At 42.3% G+C, this 27,123-nt stretch overlaps 2 protein-coding genes across 3 annotated transcripts in view; one reads left to right on the top strand and one right to left on the bottom strand.

Annotated features, from left to right (window-relative positions):
- The first annotated feature begins 4,880 nt into the window (after positions 1-4,880).
- On the top strand, positions 4,881-26,191 carry coro6 (coronin 6). Of its 2 annotated transcripts, XM_062049120.1 has the most exons (12): positions 4,881-5,009; positions 5,288-5,560; positions 12,976-13,221; positions 13,806-13,928; positions 22,076-22,205; positions 22,275-22,453; positions 22,531-22,650; positions 22,722-22,826; positions 22,900-23,045; positions 25,006-25,063; positions 25,139-25,366; positions 25,609-26,191. In XM_062049120.1, the coding sequence occupies exons 3-12, from the start codon at positions 13,024-13,026 to the stop codon at positions 25,729-25,731; spliced, it is 1,410 nt and encodes a 469-aa protein (XP_061905104.1). In that variant the 5' UTR covers positions 4,881-5,009; positions 5,288-5,560; positions 12,976-13,023; the 3' UTR covers positions 25,732-26,191. The 2 variants fall into 2 exon arrangements, with proteins under 2 accessions (XP_061905104.1, XP_061905102.1); XM_062049118.1 differs by having other exon boundaries at positions 25,139-26,191.
- Positions 25,873-27,123, bottom strand: part of LOC133651145 (von Willebrand factor A domain-containing protein 7-like) — a 33,332-nt gene continuing 32,081 nt past the window's right edge. The window contains exons 15-16 of the mRNA XM_062049117.1: positions 26,758-27,051; positions 25,873-26,695 (exon numbers count right to left, since the gene is read on the bottom strand). Of these exons, the coding sequence (XP_061905101.1) occupies positions 26,312-26,695; positions 26,758-27,051 (678 nt within the window). The 3' untranslated portion in view covers positions 25,873-26,311. The remainder of the gene's footprint in view (positions 26,696-26,757; positions 27,052-27,123) is intronic.

Raw genomic sequence — 27,123 nt, 5'->3', positions numbered from 1 at the left:
CCACCTGGGATACTATACCCTCTTGAAAATGAGAGTCAAGAACACAAAATGGACATTCACAGTGACTTTTATCTCCACGACAATACATCGGCGAAGAACTTTAGCTACTGAGCTAACGTGATAGCATCGGGCTTAACTGCATATAGAAACAAAACAAATAAGCCCCTGACTGGAAGGATAGACAGAAGATCAACAATACTACCAAACTCTGGACCTGTAACTACACGGTTAATGCTTTCCAGCTTGGCGAAGCTTAGCAATGCTGTTGCTAACGACGCCATTGAAGCTAACTTAGCTACGGAACCTCGACAGAGCTATGCTAAAAACATTAGCTCTGCACCTACGCCAGCTCTCATCTGCGTTCCAGCAAACGAAGGTACGACGAAGGACTTCACCCGATCACAGATGCGGTCGGCGGCCCGGAGACGGAGGAAGTCAAGGTGAGGTCGGCGGCTAAAGCGTCTGCTATCCTTCTCAAAGTCCTCCTGGTTGTGTTGCTGCAGCCAGCCGCTAATACACCGATCCCACCTACAGCTTTCTTCTTTGCAGTCTCCATTGTTCATTAAACAAATTGCAAAAGATTCACCAACACAGATGTCCAGAATACTGTGGAATTATGAGATGAAAACAGAGCTTTTTGTATTGGATTCAATGAGGCCGATACCTTCCGCTTCAACCGTTGACGTCACGCGCAAACGTCGTCATATCGAAACGTTTTCAGCCGGAAGTTTGCCGGGAAATTTAAAATGTCACTTTATAAGTTAACCCGACCGTATTGGCATGTGTTGCAATGTTAAGATTTCATCATTGATATATAAACTATCAGACTGCGTGGTCGCTAGTAGTGGCTTTCAGTAGGCCTTTAAACAGGCCAATAATGATAGTAGTGTTTAACATGCTCCAGCAGGAGGCGCCACCGTGTGTGCTGTGTTGCTAGACACATTAGCTAAAGAAGATGAAGAGCGCATACTTCGCAACAATCTAGTGCCAGGGGTCTCCAAACTACTGCCCGCGGGCCGATTTCAGCCCGCCGACGTCATGACTTTTTAATAAGGCAAACTTGCCCGCAGGGAGATTGCGTTCATTTTTAAAATAACTGTCAGGTTCAAACACTGATGACATCTATTAAACAAGACAAGAAGCAAAGAATCAAACAGAGCCAGAATTAAATTTGGACTCAATTTTGCTCAATTGAGGAGAGACGCCGTCGACCTGTAACCTCTTACAGTGTCTTAGCACGCTCTGGCGAAAGATTGTACGCCACCTCTTTTTATTTGGACACTCCCTGTTTACACAACAACATCCGCTTCCAAAGGAATGGGGAGTATGTAAACAGTCATTGTTTTCGGTCACATTAACACAAAAGAAAAAGATGCCTCGGGCTTGGGCTGGTCCTGGCTTCAGCCTGGGCTGGTCTTCGATGACAATAGATAACCCCCCTCCCGTCTCCTCCCATCGTACACAATGGAATTTTCCAAGCCTTTGCTTGGTGCAACAAATACAGCTCTCATCTGTTTACCGGAAACTCAGAATGGAAAGTTTTTTGTTAATTTACATACAATTTTTCTGACGATAACATTTTTTGATGCTATTTTCTCGCCATTCAGTGGAAGTTATGGGTTTTTCCTGGTCAATCAATCATCCTTCATCCATCCATTTTCTACCGCTTGTCCCGTTCGGAGTCGCGGGGGGTGCTGGAGCCTATCTCGGCTGCATTCGGGCGGAAGGCAGGGTACACCCTCATAGCAGGGCCAACACAGATAGACAACATTCACACACTAGGGCCAATGTAGTGTTGCCAATCAACCTATCCCCAGGTGCATGTCAATCAAAGTTTATTTATATAGCCCTTAATCACAAGCGTCTCAAAGGGCTGCACAAGCCACGACGACATCCTCAGCTCAGATCCCACATTAGGGCAAGAAAAAACTCAACCCAATGGGCGTAATGAGAAACCTTGGAGAGGACCGCCGATGTGGGGACCCCTGCCCCTGGGCGGCCGGTGCAATGGATGCCGAGTGGATACGGTTAATAATGTGAGAATTATATTTTATTATGCTCTGAATGGGACCATGCGCAGCATTTGTTTGTATGACCCAATGTAAACAACCTTCCCTAGTCATGGTGCAAAAAAGTTTAGAATGCATGATAATATATTTGTTGCACTATTACATAACATTAAAGTTGAAAAGATATGCAAATGCATTTAACACATTTGTTTCTGTCAAAAAGGAAAGAGCGAATACACATAGTAAGAAAATGTAAAATTCTTTGACGCTTTATATTTCAAGGCTATCGCGGGCCACGTTAAACAATGTGACAGCCGTCCTCTTAACATTTAACAATGTAAAACCAAGAAAATACAACTAAACTAAGAATCAACAGAATAATTTATTATGATTTAATAATAGTAATATAATTTAATTTACAGTTCTAATCATAAATTGCCTTTAAATTCTACAAAAAAGAAATAATGAATTAAAATCAGTGTTATGAATTAATGACTCATTAAGCCTCCAAATACTTCACATTAAAAATTTCACTTTGAAATATTTTGGGGGGAAAGGATTGCATGTTTTATGTATTCGCCGTATCCCCCAAAAATATTTTTTGGGAAAAAAAGGGATAAAACAAACAAAAAAATAATAAAAATTCATAATTGACGGATAGATCTGAAGACTTAAAAGCGTGGAAAGTAAAAGAAAAATGGTATGACTTGTTTTTAACACTTTCATAAGTGGAGCCCTTTTCCATGCCTCAAAATTTTTAGTGGGACTTTTTTTGTTTGTTATTTTTTTGTAACTGTCTTGCTATAAATAATGTTTTCTAAAAGAAGAAAATCACTGTTATGATATATTGACCTATTTAAGGCTCCAGTTACTTCACATCCAATAATCCATTCTTTGGTAGAACAGATTGCATATTTTGTGTCTTTGCCAGAAAAACTGGGTTTTGAAAAAAAAAAAGGGCATAAAACAAACAAAAACATGAAAAATATAATAAAAACTCTTTATTGTTGGATAGATCTTAAAGGCCTACTGAAATTAGGTTTTCTTATTTAAACGGGGATAGCAGATCCATTCTATGTGTCGCACTTGATCATTTCGCGATATTGCCATATTTTTGCTGAAAGGATTTAGTAGAGAACATCGACGATAAAGTTCGCAACTTTTGGTCGCTGATAAAAAAAAAACCTTGCCTGTACCGGAAGTAGCGTGACGTCACAGGTTGTGGAGCTCGTCACATCTGCACATTGTTCACAATCATGGCCACCAGCAGCGAGAGCGATTCGGACAGAGAAAGCGACGATTTCCCCATTAATTTGAGCGAGGATGAAAGATTTGTGGATGAGGAAAGTGAGAGTGAAGGACTAGAGGGCAGTGGAAGCGATTCAGATAGGGAAGATGCTGTGAGAGGCGGGTGGGACCTGATATTCAGCTGGGAATGACTACAACAGTAAATAAACACAAGACATATATATACTCTATTAGCCACAACACAACCAGGCTTGTATTTAATATGCCACAAATTAATCCGCATAACAAACACCTCCCCCCTCCCGTCCATATAACCCGCCAATACAAATCAAACACCCGCACAACACACTCAATCCCACAGCCCAAAGTACCGTTCACCTCCCCAAAGTTCATACAGCACATATATTTCCTCTAAGTTACATACGTGACATGCACATAGCGGCACGCACGGACGGGCAAGCGATCAAATGTTTGGAAGCCGCAGCTGCGTACTCACGGTAGCGCGTATCCAACTCAAAGTCCTCCTGGTAAGAGTCTCTGTTGTGTCCCAGTTCTCCACAAGCATGCATGTCCAACTCAAAGTCCTCCTGGTAAGAGTCTATGTTGTCCCAGTTCTCCACAAGCATGCATGTCCAACTCAAAGTCCTCCTGGTAAGAGTCTCTGTTGTGTCCCAGTTCTCCACAAGCATGCATGTCCAACTCAAAGTCCTCCTGGTAAGAGTCTATGTTGTCCCAGTTCTCCACAGGCCAATGGTAAATCTTGACTGTCATCGTTCGGGAATGTAAACAATGAAACACCGGCTGTGTTTGTGTTGCTGCAGCCGGCCGCTAATACACCGCTTCCCACCTACAGCTTTCTTCTTTGCTGTCTCCATTGTTCACCAACACAGATGGCCGGAATACTGTGGAATTTTGCGATGAAAACAGACGACTTAATAGCTGGCCACAATGCTGTCCCAAAATGTCCGCTACAATCCGTGACGTCACGCGCAAACGTCATCATACCGAGACGTTTTCAGCAGGATATTTCGCGGGAAATTTAAAATTGCACTTTACTAATCTAACCCGGCCGTATTGGCATGTGTTGCAATGTTAGGATTTCATCATTGATGTATAAACTATCAGACTGCGTGGTCGGTAGTAGTGGCTTTCAGTAGGCCTTTAAGCTTTATCGAGAGACTTAGAAGTGTTGAAAGTAAAAAAAAAAAAAAAAAAATTAGATGGCTTATTATTTAGCACGGGGACGGCGTGGCGCGGTTGGGAGAGTGGCCGTGCCAGCAACCTGAGGGTTCCTGGTTCGATCCCCGCCTTCTACCATCCTCGTCACGTTCGTTGTGTCCTTGAGCAAGACACGTCACCCTTGCTCCTGATGGGTCGTGGTCAGGGCCTTGCATGGCAGCTCCCGCCATCAGTGTGTGAATGTGTGTGTGAATGGGTGAATGTGGAAATAGTGTCAAAGTGCTTTGAGTACCTTGAAGGTAGAAAAGCGCTATACAAGTATAACCCATTTACCATTTATTATGAGTGGGGCACTTTTGAACCTGCTTTATTCCTCTCTCCTCCGGCGTCCGTTAGACTCAATTAAGCAAATGAGGAAATGACGTCATCAGCTACTTTTTACGACAGCCAATAGCAACTTTCCTTACTGGGGAGTTGGAAAAGGCGCACTATTGCAAGGGGGCTACATGTTAGCATCACTAGCATGTATTTTCACCGACATACGGAGGTCTGACACTCCTGTTTGACGTTTAAGTGAGTAAAAAAAACAAGAAACTTGATTTATGTTTTGCTATATTGTGTCTTTTTAAGGGGGAAAACGGGTGAAGACGTTCGTAAGAGCGTGGACTGACGTTATGTTTTTTAACTGGCACATTTTGTATTCTTCCTAATTCTTTAATTATGTTCCCAATATCCGTAAAATTAAATTAAAAACTCATCTATATAACCATTTTTATTCTTCCCAATTCCTTAAATATGTTCCCAAAATCCGTAAAATGAAATAAAAACTCTTTTTTTTAATAACATTCTAGAACTTTCCACCACGAGGCCGCCGCCGTCGCCGACCCCCCACCCCCAAGGCCCTTAAAATAGACGATGTCGTCGTCGTCGTCGTCCCGTCCCCACCCATGGACCCCCACCACGCTCCTCCGTGCCTGGCTCTGCCCCCTGGTCCTGTCTTTCAGAGTGGAGGTGAGAGCACAGTCGCCCTATAAACTAACTGGTCCGCACCGGGGGAACCACGACAAGAAGCCGAACCGACACTCTGGTCCAGCCACGGAAGAGGAGTCTCCCCACAACCTGAGGTAAGCTTTTATCCCTCTGTGTGTGTGTCTATGTTGGCTCTCAAACTTAAACATTTTATTTTTTTAAGGCGCCTTTCTAAAGCCATTACCGTGAATACGAGTCATTATTTTAACAACATTGTCAAACATTTTTCAAAGTACACTAGCACTCGCATTACCGGTGAACTCAAACGCACCACGGCGCACTATTTAGGAGCGCCGGGGGGGCGGAGTCTCCGCTAGGGGGCGTGGTCGTGCGCGGCCATGTCTAAATTAGGAAGGTACTTAGCGCTCACACGAGTAGGGGGCGGAGCAACCTAATTAACGTGAAACACAATTATTTTTAAACATAATACTGTTGCACCGTCATGCTATGTTTCTTTGTCTTAATTTGAAGCCATCCTTACGTCAATAAATTCTCCTTTAAATGTTCCATCTAGTCAGGATTGACATAAGACTATATGTAGAATATATTTATATTATTTATATATTATATTATATTATTTATAATTATTATTGTCTATTGTGAGTGAACTGTGGTGCTGAATTTCCCCCAGGGATCAATACAGTACTTTCTATTCTATTCTATAATTAGTGTCCTTATTGTGTATGCATGTTATTGTGGGATTGTTTTGTCTCTTGACAGAGGTCCTCAAAAAGCACTTTGATTTATTATTTCAGCGCTACCCAGTGAGGACTAAAAGAACGTATATCTTGTCTTTAGGATCATTTTCTCGTCCACGTAAGACGGTGTGGCTCACATTGTGTTATCAGTGTGAGCTCGGACAATTGTCTATTAATATCTCAGCTGATAACGGGCACTGATTTGGAATATCTGCGGTGCAAAACGAGAGGACAGATGGGAGTAAATTCAGGCAAAAAGGAAGCAGGACATTCACCGTGTGAATATACCTTACATGCTGTGTTGAAGTATGGGGGAATACTTACCAAAACACAATTCATCCTCTGATCATATTACAGAAAAGAGCAGTGCGGATCATTCACAACGTTGGTTATTTAGAACAGTGGTTCTCAACCTTTTTTCAGTGATGTACCCCCTGTGAACATTTTTTAAATTCAAGTACCCCCTAATCAGAGCAAAGCATTTTTGGTTGGGAAAAAAAGAGATAAAGAAGTAAAATACAGCACTATGTCATCAGTTTCTGATTCATTAAATTGTATAACAGTGCAAAATATTGCTAATTTGTTGTGGTCTTTCTTGAACTATTTGGAAAAAAAGATATAAAAATAGCTAAAAACTTGTTAAAAAATAAACAAGTGATTCAATTATAAATAAAGATTTCTACGCATAGAAGTAATCATCAACTTAAAGTGCCCTCTTTGGGGATTGTAGTAGAGATCCATCTGGATTCATGAACTTAATTCGAAACATTTCTTCCCAAAAAAAGAAATCTTTAACATCAATATTTATGGAACATGTCCACAAAAAATCTAGCTGTCAACACTGAATATTGCATTGTTGCATTTCTTTTCACAGTTCTTTTTGACAGACATTTAAAAAAAATCTCACGTACCCCTTGGCATACCTTCAAGTACCCCCAGGGGTACGCGTACCCCCATTTGAGAACCACTGATTTAGAACATACTCATAATCTGTTTATGCAATCAAAGTTGCTCAAATTTGATGACCTTGTTAAATATAATACATTAATTATCTTATATAAAGCATTTAACAAATATTTGCCACCTAATCTACAACATTTTTTTATAAGACTAGTGCAGGCTCATAACTTGAGAGGCTTTGGATATTTCTTATTGCCGAGAGCTCAAACCACTCGTAAACGTTTTTGTGTGTCTGTATGCGGAGTAAAACTATGGAACAAACTGGACTTACAACACAAGCAATGCCAAACTATTAATCAATTTAAACTATTATACAAACACGGGGTCTGGTTCAAATATAGAGATGAGGGTCTTTAATTTGTCTCAAAGTGGTAACATGTGCTCAATGTTTCCTTACCATTATTGCTATGATGTCTATTACCAATGTTGGTATATTCATTATTCCTACATTGTTGATACAAATTATTGTTACAGTGTAATAATTATTGTTACCTGTGGTAATGCCACTATGATACAACAACTGTATTATAATCCTTGAACAAAGTAAGAGTGAAACTCAAGTGAATAATCACTGAATGGAGAACTGGGGGTGGGATTAAATAAATTATCTTCTTCCCACTCCCTTTCAGGCAAAACTGGACAATAATGCACTATATTAATTTATATTATTATGTTTTGTCAACTTGTACTTCTTTGTCATTGCCTGAAATAAATAAATGGAAAAAAAAAAAGAAATATGGACAGAGACCGGAAACAACACACAATATGGGACAAGTAGGACATATATTGGAGACATTATTATGCAGACACAGGAGACATATTGGACACAGGACAAAAGGAGCTGCCAGTAATATGCTGTAAAGACAAATACGCATACTGTCTGCTGGACAGGCAGCGGAAGGCATGTGGCAAACACAGGGCAGGCAGGACGGAGTGGACAGACATGGTGGTAGCTTAAAAAGATTTAGTTGATAAGCAGAGCAGCTGTTAGCACCGCTAAAGAGATCTGTCCACCATCTTGTCTACATCAGTCCTATTAATAAAACGGATTGTCTCATGGACATATTTACGTTGCCGTCATATTGGACGTGGCAGGAGCGAACGGGGAATTTTACCAACCGGTTTACACTGCAATCCCGTGAGATTACCTTCCACAGGGATGTATACAGAGTACCGGTGTTTTTTGGTGCCAATTCTTTAATTACCGTATTTTTCGGACTATAAGTCGCTCCGGAGTATAAGTCGCACCGGCCGAAAATGCATAACAAAGAAGGAAAAAAAAACATATATAAGTCGCACTGGAGTATAAGTCGCATTTTTTGGGGAAATTTATTTGATAAAAGCCAACATCAAGAATAGACATTTGAAAGGCAATTTAAAATAAATAAAGAATAGTGAACAACAAGCTGAATAAGTGTACGTTATATGACCCATAAATAACCAACTGAGAACGTGCCTGGTATGTTAACGTAACATATTATGGTAAGAGTCATTCAAATAACTATAACATATAGAAAATGCTATACGTTTACCAAACAATCTGTCACTCCTAATCGCTAAATCCCATGAAATCTTATACGTCTAGTCTCTTACGTGAATTAGCTTAGTAATATTATTTGATATTTTACGGTAATGTGTTAATAATTTCACACATAAGTCGCTCCTGAGTATAAGTCGCACCCCCGGCCAAACTATGAAAAAAAACTGCGACTTATAGTCCGAAAAATACGGTAGGTCGGTCCATGAGGGCCGTGAAGATTCTGGACTAACGATTATGCTAATCGGAATTTTTCGTTCCAGCTGACCGACGTTATTGCGACACGCCGTCACATTCGGTTCAGCTGCCACTGCCACTCATTAAAATAAGCTTTGAATATTGACAAATAAGGGAGCAACACCACACAAATCAATCAATCAATGTTTATTTATATAGCCCTAAATCACGAGTCTCTCAAAGGGCTGCCTTAGCCACAACGACATCCTCGGTTCAGATCCCACATCAGGGCAAGGAAAAACTCAACCCAATGGGACAATGAGAAACAGATGTGGGGACCCCCCCAGGGATACAATGGACGCTGAGTGGATCTAGCATAATATTGTGAGAGTCCAGTCCGTAGTGGATCTAACATAATAGTGAGAGTAATTGTTATACAAAAGTTTGTATAACAACACCATTTCCTCCTCAAACGTTCATCAAAGTCACACACGCCGTGTCAGTTTGAAGTGAACCTGAGTCCACCTAGCGATCTATTAATCTACGGGCCAATATTAATCCACTCAGGAAAATTGGAGGTAATATAATAACCCATTAAGTTTCTTTGAAGCAAGATAGCATCCACTATGACTGACACTGTGAGACTGAAACATACCGTACTTTCCGGACTATAAGGCGCACTTAAAGTCCTTTTTTTCCCTAATGTACGGAATAATAATTTTATTTGGTACATGGTGTAATAAGTGGGACCAGTAGATGGCAGTCAAACATAAGAGATACATGTAGACCGCAATATGATGGCAATTTGACTGCAGTAAACACCAACATGTTATATGTTCCATTGAAAATATAGAACATTACACGCGGCGCTCAAAAATCAAATCAAAATGTTTTGGTACGACTTTGGTAAGCTTTGAAGCCGCACCGCTTGATGGATTGTCACTGCATTAAACATAAGAGCATTATCATGGTGTGTGTATAAGGTAAGACATATATTATCTGGCGTTTTGTTTCGCAATATTATGCAAAAGCAACTTTTCTTACCTTCCGGTACCTGCTGATCTGTATTTGGGATCTGCATAAATCCTGAAAAATTTGTAGTCCGTGCTGACACCGTAGTCGATGAGCTTCTTCTTTTTCTCTATCTTCTTGTTATGGGACATTCATCCTCCGCTGTTGCCATTTCTAATATAAAGTAGAGTGAAGTTCTTACTTGTGTCTGTCAATGAACTCGCCATGAAAGCGCTAAAACATACCGGTGTAGTGAGCTTACATTATTCACCCAAGGAACTTTAGTTATTAGAGGGTTCCGGTCGGACGGTTTTTCCGGATGAGGAGATGCTGCTCCGTTATTGATTTAAGTAAAGTCAGAATGTCATTAAAACAGTTAGCTCCATCTTTTGACACTTCGTCCACCCCCGTCCTTGCACGCTACACCGCTACAACAAAGATGACGGGGAGAAGACGCTGCCGAAGGTGAGCCACGTAAATAAGACAGCCCACAAAACGGCGCATCCGGCAGCGACTGTCAGAAAGCGGCTTGAAGATGATCTGTAAAACATCATCTATGCAACATTTTTACCAAAGAACCACCATTACATGTTATGTAGACCACATGGAAGTGTTTTCCATTTTGAAACAAAATAAAATAATATGACTCCTTTAATACGCCCTATAATCCGGTGTGCCTTATATATGAAAAAAGATCAAAAATAGACCAGATCATCGGCAGTGCGCCTTATAATCCGGTGCGCCCTATGGTCCGCAAAATGTGGTACTTTTGATAGCATGTGGCCACGATGACATCATTTTACCGACACAATTGGCTGACTCAGCGGCTAATACTATGGAGTGCTGCGTACAAAACCGTGGATTCCCAGGGTGGACTCAGCCTCCAATCAACAACAAAAAAGCGCTTTACGAAGTTCTATTTATTTCCATGTGGGAGTTTATAGGGCAGATCTGCCCACATCCAATATGGTGGACACGCTGACTCGGCAACAAACCAACCCGATCAATGATGTGTCAAAAATAACAAGTTAACTCATGTGATTAATCAGAAAAATGATCTGATTAATCATGTATATACGCAAATGAATTATTCAGACCGTACCTGCTCCTTTTTCTTTAAAGTGGAACTGCACTTGTTTTCTGAATTTTGCCTATTATCCACAATCTGTACATGTTTTTTCTTGTTTTTGTCCTGTCTTAAGGTGTAAAGTACTAGTTGGCTAAATATGTAGCTACTTAGAGTCATTTATAAAGCCTAAAAAGCCCTATAAAAACATCCAAAAACTGCCAACGATACTCCATTTACATGTCATGACCTGAATATTACCCAAGTATTAGTGACATTGTTATCCTAAGAGCTAATGCAGAGGAACTACTTCTTTTAACTCTGTGCCTTGATCATCGAGGTAACTACTGCAGTTATTGACATACTGAGCCTGAGTTGGTAAACGTTTGTGCTAGTCATGCGTCACACTTGTGTAGTAGAAGGTTGAGGCCATAAACCAAGAAGTGGGTCAACTTTAAAACTCAACTCAGACCCGGAGACATAGACATAGAAGATGCAACAAGACGCTCATTTGCTCCCAGCATTTGTTTTACGCGAGGAGTGAGGATTACGATAAACTCGTCATCCAAGCGGGGAACACAAGTCTTGTGCTGAAAGATATAAACATCCCATCAGACATTGTACAGAAAGTGATTGTTGTTCAGCACTTAGCAATATTGCTACATGATGCTTAGTGTTTCGCGAGAACTGGATCTGCTTATCATTCAGCGTCTAAAAATTGTCGCTCATCCTCCTTAGGTTCAGGCTCAAAAACATAAGGTTCTGGATGATCAATTGTCCCAAAGTAGTCGTTGGCTTTCATGAATCTGCCATGATTAGTAGTGTTGTTGTTAAAAGAAATGGCAAACGTTGGCATGCGCTTTGTGATATCAATGTGCCCCCCAAAAATATGTCACGTCATTATGAATGTGCTGGTCACTACATTACATATATACTTACAGCAGCTATATAAGGATTGTTGGAGGTTTTTAAGAGGGCTTTATAGGCGGAATCCCCATTACTTGCATTGCTAGCTGACTCTTGCTAGCGTTTATTGACGAGTTATAATGCAATAAAAAAAAAGAAAAATATCTGTTCTTGACTCACATAGGAATTGTAAATAAGTGCATTTCCTCTTTAAATGCGGATGGTTACCTGAAAGGCGGTGTGATATAACATTGCTTTTACCACTAACAAGTAATTTGATGAATTACTTTTATGTACGCTACAACGCCGTTACCGATACGTTTGATGCAACGAAGCACGCTACTTTTCAAGATGAACTTGATATCAAACAGAAGGAGGAAACATCACATAGCACACTACTACTATGAGGTAATAATGAACAACAAATCAATCATTCTACCACACTCCAATTGTGGACAAGAAGATATGACAGCCATCGAAGCACACTCAACCTCTTTATTAACCCGAGGAAACGCCATTCAGAGAAAAGATCCAAAGTAGTTTCCGGCAAACGGCCGCTGATAGGCTAACAAACACAGCTGAGCTAAAAATCCTGCCCGGAGTGCGCTCTCCTTGACGTCACATGTCACTTGGCGAGAAGTACCGTCCTAAAAGCACACACACTCTCATGAAACGTCTCTCAACTGCATATGCCAAATATTAGCATTTTTTAAATTAGTAATTTAATTACTTTTTAGGTAAAGTAATGAGTAACTATAATTAATGACTTTTTTAAAGGTAATTTTCCGAAGACTGGTTGTTATATGGTCAGTGATCAGGCCAATGCATGCGTCAGTGGAGACTCACTGGTACGTTTCACTCCAAAATATACCCAGACAGGAAAGATGTTTTGAGCAAATACATTACATGCATTCAAGTAAAACATTGAAAATTTTTTCCTGTATGACATTAGACAATTGCATTGTTGTCCAAATGTTGGCGTCTTTTTTTTAAACTAATTTAAATTATGCAAGCAATCAATAACCTGTGATTAAACAAAATTGTAAAAGTGTGATTAATGTGATTTATAATAAATAATTGACAGCACTAATATATATCTATGGCTTTTCTACTCTGTTTGTATTCACAAGCTACATTTTATGACTTCCTCCTCAGTCTCCGCCCCTCCACCACGCTCCTCAGTCTCCGCCCCCCTCCGCAGCCATGAGTCGCAGCATCGTGCGGCAGAGCAAGTTCCGCCACGTCTTCGGCCAGGCCGTCAAGGCCGACCAGGGCTACGACGACATCCGCGTGTCCAAGGTGACGTGGGACAGCTCCTTCTGCGCCATCAACCCAAAGTTCCTGGCCGTCATCGTGGAGTCCAGCGGGGGCGGAGCCTTCCTGGTGCTGCCCCTCTCCAAGGTCGGTGCGCCCACTCCGGTTGGGCAGCTTGTTCTCGCTTAGTAGAGTGGGCGGAGCCAACATTTTTCACTACTGTGACGTCACGGAGACGGAGCAAAAAAGACACGCGCTACACACTAAAATGCACACAAAGGCTGAGCGTGACTAAGCATCAGGCTATTAATACATACAAGCCACGCCCCCTCAGCCCCTCCCACTGCCACTGCAGTCTTATGGGCCACCAGAAAAACTCCCCTTTCAACACCTCGTCTCTTGCCTATAAATACTCCCCCGTGTGTGTGTGTGTGTGTGTGTGTGTGTGTGTGTGTGTGTGTGTGTGTGTGTGTGTGTATGTGATGCACACAAAGGAGGTTGTAACAACAAATCTGATCGGCCGATACCCATCAAGTCATCATGTGACTCATTAGAACGGTGAAAAGGGCTATGAGAGGTCATGTTGTCTCTTGGGGGACATGTTAGACTCCCCCCAGAATGGCAACTCCATGCAGTTGGGGGTGGGGGGTGGGGGTGGGGGGTTGTGACTCTCCTTGCGCCGCTTTCCAGGAATCTGTGGAACATTCTGATGAGGTTCTGTCGTACTGCAGACGGGGCGTGTGGACAAGAACTACCCTCTGGTCATAGGACACTCTGGACCTGTCCTCGACATTGACTGGTGTCCCCACGATGACAACATCCTGGCCAGCGGCTCAGAGGACTGCACCGCCATGGTAACCACACACACACTGGCCACTTCATTAGGTACTCCATCGAATGAGCTCCAGTGCCTGAATTGTTGTTTATGGTTGCTACGGCGACGTGTGTGTGGCGACATCCACTTGTTACACAAGATCAAAGTGCCTACCACAAAAACATGGCAACCATTTGTGTGTGTGTGTGTGTGTGTGTGTGTGTGTGTGTGTGTGTGTGTGTGTGTGTGTGTGTGTGTGTGTGTGTGTGTGTGTTTTTTGCAGCTGTCCACGCTTGGCAGCTACAGAAAGAACAAGTGTGATATCACGCTGCTTACTTTGCAGCTGTGGGTCATTGTGTGTTTCATTCCAGTGTGTTTATATATTTGTGTGTGTGTGTGTGTGTTTTACATAAGTATTGAGACAGCTACAAGGAGTGAAGCAAATGTTGAGATGTGCCTCCTTAAAGGGGAATTGCACTTGGTTTGGAATTTTGCCTCTCATTCACAATACTTTTGTGCGACAAGAACATGTTTTTTTATGCATTCTAAATTGTAAAGTGCTCTAAAAAAAAAGATCCAAAAACCTCCATCAACGTTTTCTACATTGCATCCAGTACGAATTCACATCGCTTCAGTTTTTCCACACCTTGTTATGTTTCAGCCTTATTTCAAAATTGAATACATTCATTTTTCTTCTCAAAATTCTAAACACAATACCCTATAATGAGAATGTGAAAGAAAGGTTTTAGAACTTATAAAATGTGTAAAAAATAGGAAACTAAGAAATTACATGTACATACACTATATTTGCCAAAAGTATTTGGCCACCCATCCAAATGATCAGAATCAGGTGTCCTAATCACTTGGCCACAGGTGTATAAAATCAAGCACTTAATCATGGACACTGTTTCTACAAACATTTGTGAAAGAATGGACCGCTCTCAGGAGGAGCTCAGTGATTTCCAGCGTGGAACTGTCATAAGATGCCACCTCTGCAACAAATCCAGTTGTGAAATTTCCTCGCTCCTAAATATTCCAAAGTCAACTGTCGGCTTTATTATAAGAAAATGGAAGAGTTTGGGAACAACAGCCACTCACCCACGAAGTGGTAGGCCACGTAAACTGACAGAGAGGGGTCAGCGGATGCTGAAGCGCATAGTGCAAAGAGACTTTCTGCACACTCAGTTGCTACAGAGCTCCAAACTTCATGTGACCTTCCAATTAGCCCACGTACAGTACACAGAGAGCTACATGGAATGGGTTTCCATGGTTGAGCAGCTGCAGTGGTTCTTAACCTGGGTTCGATCAAACCCTAGGGGTTCGGTGAGGCGGCCTCAGGGGTTCGGCGAAGGTCAAAACACACCCGACTCGTCGTGTAAATACAAACTTCTCCCTATCGGCATATATATATATATATATATATATATATATATATATATATATATATATATATATATATATACACTGAGATAGGCTCCAGCGCCCCCCGCGACCTCAAAGGGAATAAGCGGTAGAAAATTGATGGATATATATGTATATATATATACGGCAACAGCTGACTGATTTGCAGGTGTGTAATTTGTTGTGAGTTTATGCACTGTGTTGGTTGTGTTGTTTGAACAAGGTGATGTTCATGCAAGGTTCATTTTGTGCACCAGTAAAAAAAAACATGGTAACACTTTAGTACGGGGAACATATTCACCATTAATTAGTTGCTTATTAACATGCAAATTAGTAACATATTGGCTCTTAACTAGTCATTATTAAGTACTTATTAATGCCTTATTCGGCATGGCCTTATTATAACCCTAACCCTCTAACCCTGACCCTAACCCTAACCAAATAACTCTAAATTAAGTCTTTATTACTTAGAATATGTTTCCCTAGTGTCCAAATAACTCTAAATTAAGTCTTCGTTACTTACAATATGTTCCGCATTCTAAAGTGTTACCAAAAACATATAACTTTGTCTTGAATTTGAAAAAAAACAACATTTTATTTTCCACAAAAGAAGGGTTCGGTGAATGCGCATATGAAACTGGTGGGGTTCGGTACCTCCAACAAGGTTAAGAACCATTGATTTAAGGCATACATCACCAAGTCCAATGCAAAGCGTGGGATGCAGTGATGTAAAGCATGTCACCACTGGACTCTAGAGCAGTGGAGACGCGTTCTCTGGAATGATGAATCATGCTTTTCCATCTGGCAATCTGATGGACGAGTCTGGGTTTGGAGGTTGCCAGGAGAACGGTACATTTCGGACTGCATTGTGACGAGTGTGAAATTTGGTGGAGGAGGAATTATGGTGTGGGATTTTTTTCAAGAGTTGGGCTTGGCCCCTTAGTTACAGTAAAAGGAACTCTGAATGCTCCAGGATACCAAAACATTTTGGACAATTTTATGCTTCCAACCTTGTGGGAACAATTTGGAGAGGGCCCCTTCCTCTTCCAACATGACTGTGCACCAGTGCACAAAGCCAGGTCCATAAGGACATGGATGACAGAGTCTGATGTGGATGAACTTGACTGGCCTGCACAGAGTCCTGACCTGAACCCGATAGAACACCTTTGGGATGAATTAGAACGGAGACTGAGAGCCAGGCCTTCTCGACCGACATCAGTGTGTGACCTCACCAATGCGTTTTTGGAAGAATGGTCGAAAATTCCTATAAACACACTCCGCAACCTTGTGGACAGCGTTCCCAGAAGTGTTGAAGCTGTAATAGCTGCAAAAGGTGGACCGACATCATATTGAACTCTATGGGTTAGGAATGGGATGGCACTTCAAGTTCATATGTGAGTCAAGGCAGGTGGCCAAATACTTTTAGCAATATAGTGTATGTATTCACAGCCTTCACTGTGGAAGCTCAAAAGTGAAGTCAGGGGCATCCTGTTTCAACCGATCATCCTTGAGATGTTCCTACAGCTTAATTGGAGTCCACCTGTTGTAAATGTAGTTGGTTGGACATGATTTGGAAAGGCACACACCTGTCGTCTATAGATAAGGTTCCACACTTGACATTGCATTACAGAGCACATACCAAGAATGAAGTCGAAGGAATTGTCTGTAGGCCTCCGAGACATGATTGTCTCGAGGCGCAAATCTGGGAAAGAGTACAGAAAAATATCTGCTGCCTTTAAAGGCCTACTGAAATGATTTTTTTTTATTTAAACGGGAATAGCAGATCCATTCTATGTGTCATACTTGATCATTTTGCGATATTGCCATATTTTTGCTGAAAGGATTTAGTATAGAACAACGTCGATAAAGTTCGCAACTTTTGGTCTCGGATATAAAAAAAAACTTGCCCCTACCGGAAGTAGCATGACGTTGTCAGTTGTTCACTCCCTCATATTTTCCTATTGTTTTCAACGCAGCTAGAGCTATTCGGACCATTACCCCATTAATTTGAGCGAGGATGAAAGATTCGTGGACGAGGAACGTTAGAGTGACGGACTAGAATGCAGTGAAATACATTTTTTTTTTCGCTCTGACCGTAACTTAGGTACAAGCTGGCTCATTGGATTCCACACTCTCTCCTTTTTCTATTGTGGATCACGGATTTGTATTTTAAACCACCTGGGATACTATATCCTCTTGAAAATGAGAGTCGAGAACGCGAAATGGACATTCAGTGCCTTTTATCTCCACGACAATACATCGGCGAAACGCTTTAGCTACGAGCTTAACGTGATAGCATCGTGCTTAAACTGCATATATACAAACAAAAAAAATAAACCCCTGACTGGAAGGATAGATAGAAAATTAACAATACTATTAAACCGTGGACATGTAAATACATGGTTAATGCTTTCCAGCCTGGCGAAGGTTAACAATGCTGTGCTAACGACGCCATTGAAGCTAACTTAGCAACCGGACTTCACAGAGCTATGATAAAAACATTAGCTCTCCACCTACGCCAGCCAGCCCTCATCTGCTCATCAACACCCATGCTCACCTGCGTTCCAGCGATCGACGGAAGGACGAAGGACTTCACCCGATGCGTTTGGCGGCCCAGAGACGTAGGAAGTCAAGGTGAGGTTGCCGGCTAGCGCGTCTGCTCTCCAACAAAGTCCTCCTGGTTGTGTTGCTGTAGTCCGCTGCTAATACACCGATCCCACCTACAACTGCCTTCTTTGCAGCCTTCATTGTTCATTAAACAAGTTGCAAAAGATGTCCAGAATACTGTGGAATTATGAAATGAAAACAGAGCTTTTTGTATAGGATTCTACGGGGTACCATAACTTCCGTTTAACTGACTACGTCACGCGCATATGTCATCATACCGCGACGTTTCAGCCGGATATTTCCCGGGAATTTTAAAATGTCACTTTATAAGTTAACCCGGCCATATTGGCATGTGTTGCAATGTTAAGATTTCATCATTGATATATAAACTATCAGACTGCGTGGTCGGTAGTAGTGGCTTTCAGTAGGCCTTTAAGGTCCCAACGAGTATCGTTGCCTCCATCATCCGTGAATGGTAGAAGTTTTGTTTGAGAGGTTAAACATCCTTAGAGAGGTTTTTCAGGGTTTGTTACTCTTTGTAGAGGTCCGGTGATTTCATCAAGGTTAAGATTCAGAACCTTATATTTTGAGCCTGAACGCAAGGCGGATGAAATACAAGTTTTAGAAGCTGTGTGCTAAACAGATCCAGCTTTAGTGAAATTCTAAGCGACATGTAGCAGTATTGTTAAGTGCGAAACAATCAATCAATCAACGTTTGATTATATAGCCCTTAATCACAAATGTTTCAAAGGGCTAGACAAGAAATATAAACAATGAACATAATAAAACAATCACTTGCTGTACAATGTCTGCTGTCACTGGGATGCAGACTGACGAGATGTTCATATCTTCCCGTTTAGATGATGAAGTAATCACAATCCTCACAAAGGGTTAAAAATAGAGATGTCCGATGATATCGGACTGCCGATATTATCGGCCCATAAATGCTTTAAAATGTAATACCGGAAATTATCGGTATCGGTTTCAAAAAGTAAAATTTATGACTTTTTAAATCACTGCTGTACGGAGTGGTACACGGACGTAGGGAGAAATAAAGAGCGCCAATAAACCTTAAAGGCACTGCCTTTGCGTGCCGGCCCAATCACATAATATCTACGACTTTTCACACACACAAGTGAATACAATGCATACTTGTTCAACAGCCATACAGGTCACACTGAGGGTGACCGAATAAACAACTTTAACACTGTTACAAATATGCGCCACACTGTGAACCCACACCAAACAAGAATGACAAACACATTTCGGGAGAACATCCGCACCGTAACACAAAATAAACACAACAGAACAAATACCCAGAACCCCTTGCAGCACTAACTCTTCCGGTACGCTACAATATACACCCCCCGCTACCCCCCCCCCAGTACCCCCCCCCCCACCGCTAACACCCACCCCCCCACCCCCCCACCTCTCAGGGAGAGCATGTCCCAAATTCCAAGCTGCTGTTTTGAGGCATGTTAAAAAAAATAATGCACTTTGTGACTTCAATAATAAATATGGCAGTGCCATGTTGGCATTTTTTTTCCATAACTTGAGTTGATTTATTTTGGAAAATCTTGTTACATTGTTTAATGCATCCAGCGGTGCATCACAACAAAATTAGGCATAATAATGTGTTAATTCCACGACTGTATATTTCGGTATCGGTTGATATCGGAATCTGTAATTAAGAGTTGGACAATATCGGATATCGGCAAAAAAGCCATTGTCAGACATCTCTAGTTAAAAAAAAAACAATGTTGCAGCAAACGAGCATTTTTTTCGTGCCTTTCTCGTCATCTCTTAGTTTCAGTTGCATGTCAAAGTTGACCAACTTCTCGGTTTATGTCCACATCCTTCCACTATCCAAGTGAGAGGCATGATTTATACTCTAGAATTAACTTTCACCAACTCAGAGGCGATACAGCAGCAGCAGCTCGTTAACTCTCTGTGCCGCTAAAAATATTTCCCTAACTTTTGCGCTTGTAATAACAATAGTGCGAATACTTGGGTGATATTCAAGTCACGAGATGGCAACACTAAACTGGCCCTAGTGTGGGAATGTGAGTGTGAATGTTGTCTGTCTGTCTGTGTTGGCCCTGCACTGCAAAAAGTCAGTGTTCAAAAACAAGAAAAAAAAATACAAAAATTTGGGGTATTTTATTTGAACTAAGCAAAATTATCTGCCAATAGAACAAGAACATTTGGCTTGTCAAGACTTTCCAAAACAAGTAAAATTAGCTAACCTCAATGAACCCAAAAATACCTTAAAATAAGTATATTCCCACTAATAACAAGTGTACTACTATATGAGTACGTATTTTCTCTTGTTTCATTGAAAATAAAACAGCAAAGTCCATTTGGCTGTCATCTGTTTTAATTATGAGACACAATTGTGTCAAAGTCATGATTTTTTTTTTCATGCTTGAAATAAGAAATTATTACTTTAAAAAAGTTGTTTTATACTTGTGAGTGTTGATGACACAGCTATGCAACACTTTATATTCTAGTTTCAAGCATGTTTTACTCAAAATAGGTCATCAAATCTCAGCAACAAGCTGTAATATCTTACTGAGATCATTCAGGACCAAAACCCTTAAAACAAGTAAAACACTAACATAAAATCTGCTAAGTGAGAAGAATTATCTTGTCAGACAGAAAATAAGCAAATATCACCCTTATTTGAGATATTTAATCTTACTTACATTTCAGTTTTTGCAGTGTGTGATGAGGTGGCGACACCCGGGTGCAGCTGGGATAGGCTCCGGCGCCCCCCGCGACCCCAAGGGGGACAAGCAGTAGAAAATGGATGGATGGAGATGTGGATGGAGTATTGTTGGCGTTTCTCTGAGGTTTTTTAGAGAGCTTTATGGACACAATAGAGTACTACACTGCAAAAACTGAAATCTAAGTAAGATTAAATATCTCAAATAAGGGTGATGTTTGCTTATTTTCTGTCTGATAAGATAATTCTTCTCACTAAGCAGATTTTATGTTAGTGTTTTACTTGTTTTAAGTGCTTTGGTCCTAAATGATCTCAGTAAGATATTACAGCTTGTTGCTGAGATTTGATGACCTATATTGAGTAAAACATGCTTGAAACTAGAATATCAGCCGATGCAAAGCTGTGTCATCAACACTCACAAGTATAAAACTGCTTTTTTAAAGTAATAATTTCTTATTTCAAGCATGAAAAAAAAAACTTTGACACAATTGTGTCTCATAATTAAAACAGATGACAGCCAAATGGACTTTGCTGTTTTATTTTCAATGAAACAAGAGAAAACATACCCATACAGTAGTACAGTTGGCACAGTACAGTAAACTGACAGTTAATATTTAAACATTTAACATGTGACATTTCCAACAATTTTGAACAGAAATAGTTCAATGCACATTCAGATAAATTCCTCAAAATTACAATAACATTTTTTTTGGCCGGGGACCGGGTTGTGTATATGTGCACTAATTGGCTGAAAGAGCACGCACTTGGCGCGATGATGTCATGTTATCGATGGAAAAATGCATTTTTAGACAATATGATTTGCCTGAGCGGCTAGGAAACCCCGAGAGTAACAAGCGGTTGCCTTGTTGCCTTTCCATTAAGAACAATAAATTAGTTTTTAGTATAAGTTTGCTGGTTTCAAGAAATGTAATGCTGAGCGCATATCATTATGTCAAGATAATGGCACTAGCATTTACTTCATTTAAGAATATTTTTCAACATATTGAGCAAAAAGGTCTCTTTTTTTTTTTCTACCAAGAAAAGTGCACTTGTTAATAGTGAGAATATACTTATTTTAAGGTATTTTTGGGTTCATTGAGGTTAGCTAATTTGACTTGTTTTGGAAAGTCTTGACAAGCCAAATTTTCTTGTTCAAGTGGCAGATAATTTTGCTTAGTTCAAATAAAATACCCCTAATTTTTGTATGATTTTTTCTTGTTTTTGAACACTGACTTTTTGCAGTGTACCATGAGCGGCATTGTTAGCTACCTCTTACTTGCCGTATTTTACGAGTTAAAATGCATGAAAGAAGAAAAACGTGTGTTCTTGTCTTACATAAGGATTGTGAATGATAGGCAAAATTCCCCCAAAAAGTGCAGTTCCCCTTTAACATTAGAATGTGACTTTAATGGGTCCCACAAACACACGTGCACTAATGGTCGCTCCCTCTGCAGGTGTGGCAAATTCCTGATCACTCACTGATCCGCCCCATCGCAGACCCTGTGGTGGTTCTGGAGGGTCACTCCAAACGTGTCGGCATCGTCAGCTGGCACCCGACCACGCGCAACATCCTACTCACTGCAGGTACGCACACAATGAAGGGGAATTCATGCAGAGTTCATTCTTTATGTTCCACCCCCCGGTTCTTCCTAGCCAGTGACAACCTGGTCATCATCTGGAACGTGGGGACGGGCGAGCCCCTCATGTCCATGGACGACCACCCCGACCTCATCTACAGCGTCAGCTGGAACCGCAACGGAAGCCTCTTCTGCACCACCTGCAAGGACCGCCGCCTGCGCGTTTGCGACCCGCGCAAGGCCGAAGTGGTGGCGGTGAGTGGCGGGAGGGTCATGGGTCAGCGAGGGTCTCGTGTCACAAATATTGCTCACATGCGCTCTGTGACCGCCAGGAACGCCTGGCTCCTCACGATGGCATCCGACCAATGAGAGCCATCTTCACCCGAGACGGGAACATCTTCACCACTGGATTCACCAGAATGAGCCAAAGAGAGCTTGGACTCTGGGACCCGGTTAGCTTCTGTGCACACACACACACACACTTCTAGTCCCACTAAGACATATTTTTTTGTGTCCACCACAGACTAATTTTGAGGAACCGGTTGCTCTGTTGGAGTTGGACACGAGTAACGGAGTCTTATTACCTTATTACGACCCCGATGCCAACATGGTGTACCTGTGTGGAAAGGTGACGTCTCCTTGTGGACAACATGCAGCGAGGTTACACGTGTCTTTACTCATTAATGCGTGTGTGCGTGCAGGGAGACAGCAGTATCCGTTACTTTGAGATCACGGAGGAGCCGCCGTACGTGCACTACCTCAACACTTTCAGCAGCAAAGAGCCGCAGAGGGGGATGGGCTTCATGCCCAAAAGGGGCGTGGACGTCAGCAAGTGTGAGATCGCCAGGTGAGCTCTGGCACCCTTGCCGCCATGACAGCTGGCAACCAATGAAAACATTTTCCAGCATGTCGTTTCGCGGAAGTAGGAAACAATGGAGGATGTAAGCATGCGTGTGCATGTACAAGCCAGTCTGCCCCACTACAAGAGGACAGAGAAAAAGAAGGAGCTTATTGACCACAACTTTGGACTACAACTGGGAAAAAATGGCACACTCGCGCAAAGCTCTTATGGTAAACCTCTACCATATATGGAGATATTGGCTGACGTAACTAAGGCAAAATACGTCACTAAAGTCTTAAATTCCAAACAGCTCATTTGGAGCTAGTTTGGAAGAAGGCAAGATTGTTTTATAAAAATTTCTGCAATGCCTCCATGGTTTGATTTCACATTTTCGGGACTTATGGGGCTCCTCAGTTACTAGGGGTGTAACGGTACACAAAAACTTCGGTCCGGTACGTACCTCGGTTTAGAGGTCACTGTTCGGTTCATTTTCGGTACAGTAAGAAAACAACAAAATATACATTTTTTTGGTTATTTATTTACCAAATTTGTAAACAATGGCTTTATCCTTTTAACATTGGGAACACTATAATAATTCTGCCCATGTTAATCAACATTAAACTGCCTCAAGTTGTTGCTCAGATTAAATTAAAATGACAAAACTTTTCTTCTACATATATAAAGTGCAACATTAAACAGTTTCAAGTCAACTCCATCCATCCATTTCCTACCGCTTATTCCCTTTGGGGTGGCGGGGGGCGCTGGAGCCTATCTCAGCTACAATCGGGCGGAAGGCGGAGTACACCCTGGACAAGTCGCCACCTCATCGCAGGGCCAACACAGATAGACAGACAACATTCACACTCACATTCATCATGCTTAAATTATTACAGCATTTGGGAAGCCTGTAGTTGATTTTTATTATGTAAATGTTATATTTTTATCAACATGTGATAGCAGGGACCCTGCCATTCAAAACTAGGCTGCTACATTTCTAATGATTAATGTAACTATAGCTGAAAAAATAGTACAATAGCAATAGGATAGACTATTCATCCCTGAACACCATGGAGTTCAAGTGAAATAACAGATAGACAGGGCTTTGCTGTCCCTAACACACACACACACACCGCAAAATGAGCTAACGTTACGCTAAAAGCTAAGTAGCCTTCATCTCAAGCCAGGACTGTGAGCGAGCTGAGCTGGTGTTTATATTTGTACAACGTCAACGGGCTCATAGTGATGTTACTAGTAGTTGACTGGGAGGTGTTTATTATAATTTGGGGAGAGTACGCTGCCTTATGCTCACCTGCTAAACACCTATCTGCTTGACGCTGGAGCATTGACTACATGCGCTCTGAATACGCACTGCTGATTGGCTGTTACCGCTTTGTATGTAACCAATCAGATGGTTGTGTGGGTGGGACAATGCTGGGTGCTGAGACAGAGGCAGAAGAAGCAAAGCAGCTTGTTAAGACTTAAGCTTAGAAACTCGTTCGGTACACCTCCAAACCGAATTAAAACCCCTGTACCGAAACGGTTCAATACAAATACACGTACCGTTGCACCCCTATCAATTACACAAGAAGCAACAAGTAAGAAAAGTTGGTTTTGCATAATAGGGCCCCTTTAAATAATAGGCAAATATAGGTAATTTTTTTTAAAGACTGTCTTACGTGCTGACAATTTGGGTTTGACACGCCAGCCTTTGTCCGAGGTGGACAGCTGAAATCACATTACTCAAGTGCACGCGTACGTGTGTTTGTGCTCCTCGCCTCCCTGAAGCTGTAACAAATCGGAAAACTGCATTCAATGTCAATCGTTAGGACTTTTGTGGCGACAAATTACAAGCGAGACATTTTCATTGGCTGCTGACATCTGTGAGATTGTTGTTCGAATAGAAAGTGCGATACAAATAAAATCTGTTATTATTATTATTACATGATGACTGGTGTGTCTGCTGAAGGTTGTTCAAGCTGCACGACAAGAAGTGTGAGCCCATCACTATGACGGTGCCCAGAAAAGTAAGTTCCTCCATTACCTTTGCCCACTTTCAAAAACACCCCTTAAAACCCGCTTCTCGGTCCTCGCTCTCGCAGTCAGACCTCTTCCAGGACGACCTGTACCCGGACACGGCCGGGCCCGAGCCCGCCATGGAGCCCGAGGAGTGGCTGGAGGGCCGGGATGAAGACCCCATCCTGATGTCCATGAAGGAGGGCTACGTGCCGCCAAAGAGCCGAGAGCTCAAAGCGGCCCGGAAGAACATGCTGGACTCCAGGCCTGCCCCCCGACGCAGCATGTCCACGTGTGACGCCGCCAGCCTGCCGGTCAGTCCTGTGTCTCACACGAATGGCAATGTGCACATGGTGATGACGCCTCACAGTTGCCATAGCGACAGATGTCACAGTAGACTAGAGATTGTCCGGCTGCACAATGTCGCCTTGCTTCTGCATTTCACATTCAGTTTCTCTTTCTTCTCCGTCAGCACCTTGACTTTGACTTCTCCTCTTACTTTCCCTCTGTCTCTTTCCTGTCTCTTTTGTCTCTGTGTGTCCTCTTCGCTGTGCAGCCTCAGCTCCTTGAGAGGATGGTGGAGGAGATCCAGAACCTGAAGGCCACAGTTTTGTCTCAGGAGAAGAGAATCTGTGACTTGGAGAACAAACTCTCACAGTATACTAACGGGACTGCCTGAGCGCCGAAACCTCCTCCAAATCCGCTCCTCGTGGACTGTTCTGAAGCGCTTAGCAAAGCTGCAGTCCAGCGCTCCGAGTAGCACTGCGCTGGAACCTAATGGACATTGCAGTGTGAACATAACGGACCTGAAACTCTTTTTAGTGTTTTTATTTGAAGGAGTGACAAAGACTGAAGTTGTGAGGGACGCGCTGAGCCGACTACAGAAAGGACAAAAAGAATGTCGAGCTCGGAATTAAAAAAAAACGTCTTGTGGAAGTAGGTAAGAAGGTAAGGAGCCTTTGGTTTTTGCTGCGTCAGCAAAATGACAACAAGGTGTAAATAGACAAGCGTGTTCAACTTGTAGCAAAACATTTTTTAATTAAATATCAGCCTTCTTTCAACATTTTTATCACAGTGTTCTTTTCCAAGAGTTTACCTTCAATCATCATGTTGCAATATAATAAACAAATCAAAAGCAATATTTTAAAAAACAGGGCAGTTTTGTCACGCAAGCTGCAACACTGGTGTTGACCACTAAGGGCAGACGATTGCCGAAGACCACATAGACGAAGACAAGTCATAGCGATGCTTCTAAAAGCTCACAACAGGCTGTGCAGGAGGCCGACCGCCAGGTTAAGCGCACATATGAGGTGCACCTGGCTGACCAAAGGTGCCACGCCCCCTGAAGCCTGGAAGGCGTTGAAGGCGCATGCGACAGTGTTGCCCACCCGGTCCACCGCCACCAGCGCCATGTCCGGGTCCGTGCAGGATGCATTGTAGGTCACCAGCGTCACATTCCCATTGCTGGGGGATGGTTCGATGTTCAGCGTTCCGTTGCCTTGCGTGCGGGTGACCCGCTCTACGCCTGTCCCGTCTGCGCCGTCGCTCACACGCACCGACACCGCCCATGTTTTGGTACTGCTTATCTGTACGCAGTTGACGAACGATAGGACTTCACACATGGGAGCGGTTAGGTCCGTCACCTGCCAGGGGACAGGAAGTGATTAGAGGACATTTGCAATGCGAGACAGACAGCGGCGCCTACCGTGTTAAAGACGACGATCCTCAGGATTAAGTAGTTGGTGTCCTCACTTCCTGTATTTTTGACCTCGATGGTGAGGGTGATGGTGCTCCCCGACGGCGTGTTAAGCGGCGCAGACACCATGACGGTGCTGTTGGTTAAGACTCCTGGTTGCACCAGGAGACTACTGGGAGCACTGGTGGTGAAGCGCTGGTCGTTGGTGGTGACTGTGATGGAGAAATTACCTCCCGTATCTTCGGTGATAGAAAAAGGTACAGAGAATGGTGTCCCCGGCACGAGGTTGTCGTTTACCTCCCCCTAAACATGGACCACGTCAGCCACGGCGCCCAGCAATCTGCATGTCATGTCATGTAAGATGGCGGCGTTGGA

The sequence above is a fragment of the Entelurus aequoreus genome, linkage group LG05, assembly GCF_033978785.1.
Source record: "Entelurus aequoreus isolate RoL-2023_Sb linkage group LG05, RoL_Eaeq_v1.1, whole genome shotgun sequence".
NCBI lineage: Eukaryota > Metazoa > Chordata > Actinopteri > Syngnathiformes > Syngnathidae > Entelurus > Entelurus aequoreus.
The sequence above is the reverse complement of the archived record's forward strand: the minus strand, read 5'-3'. Positions and strand labels throughout refer to the sequence as shown.

What these genes read in the sequence shown, in the direction of transcription:
- coro6 (XM_062049118.1), top strand. Translation starts at nt 13,024, where the DNA reads ATGAGTCGCAGCATCGTGCGGCAGAGCAAGTTCCGCCACGTCTTCGGC. An exon ending in CAACATCCTACTCACTGCAG is followed by an intron (nt 22,206 to 22,274) that starts GTACGCACACAA and finishes GGTTCTTCCTAG; the next exon opens with CCAGTGACAACCTGGTCATC. An exon ending in TGGTGTACCTGTGTGGAAAG is followed by an intron (nt 22,827 to 22,899) that starts GTGACGTCTCCT and finishes GTGTGCGTGCAG; the next exon opens with GGAGACAGCAGTATCCGTTA.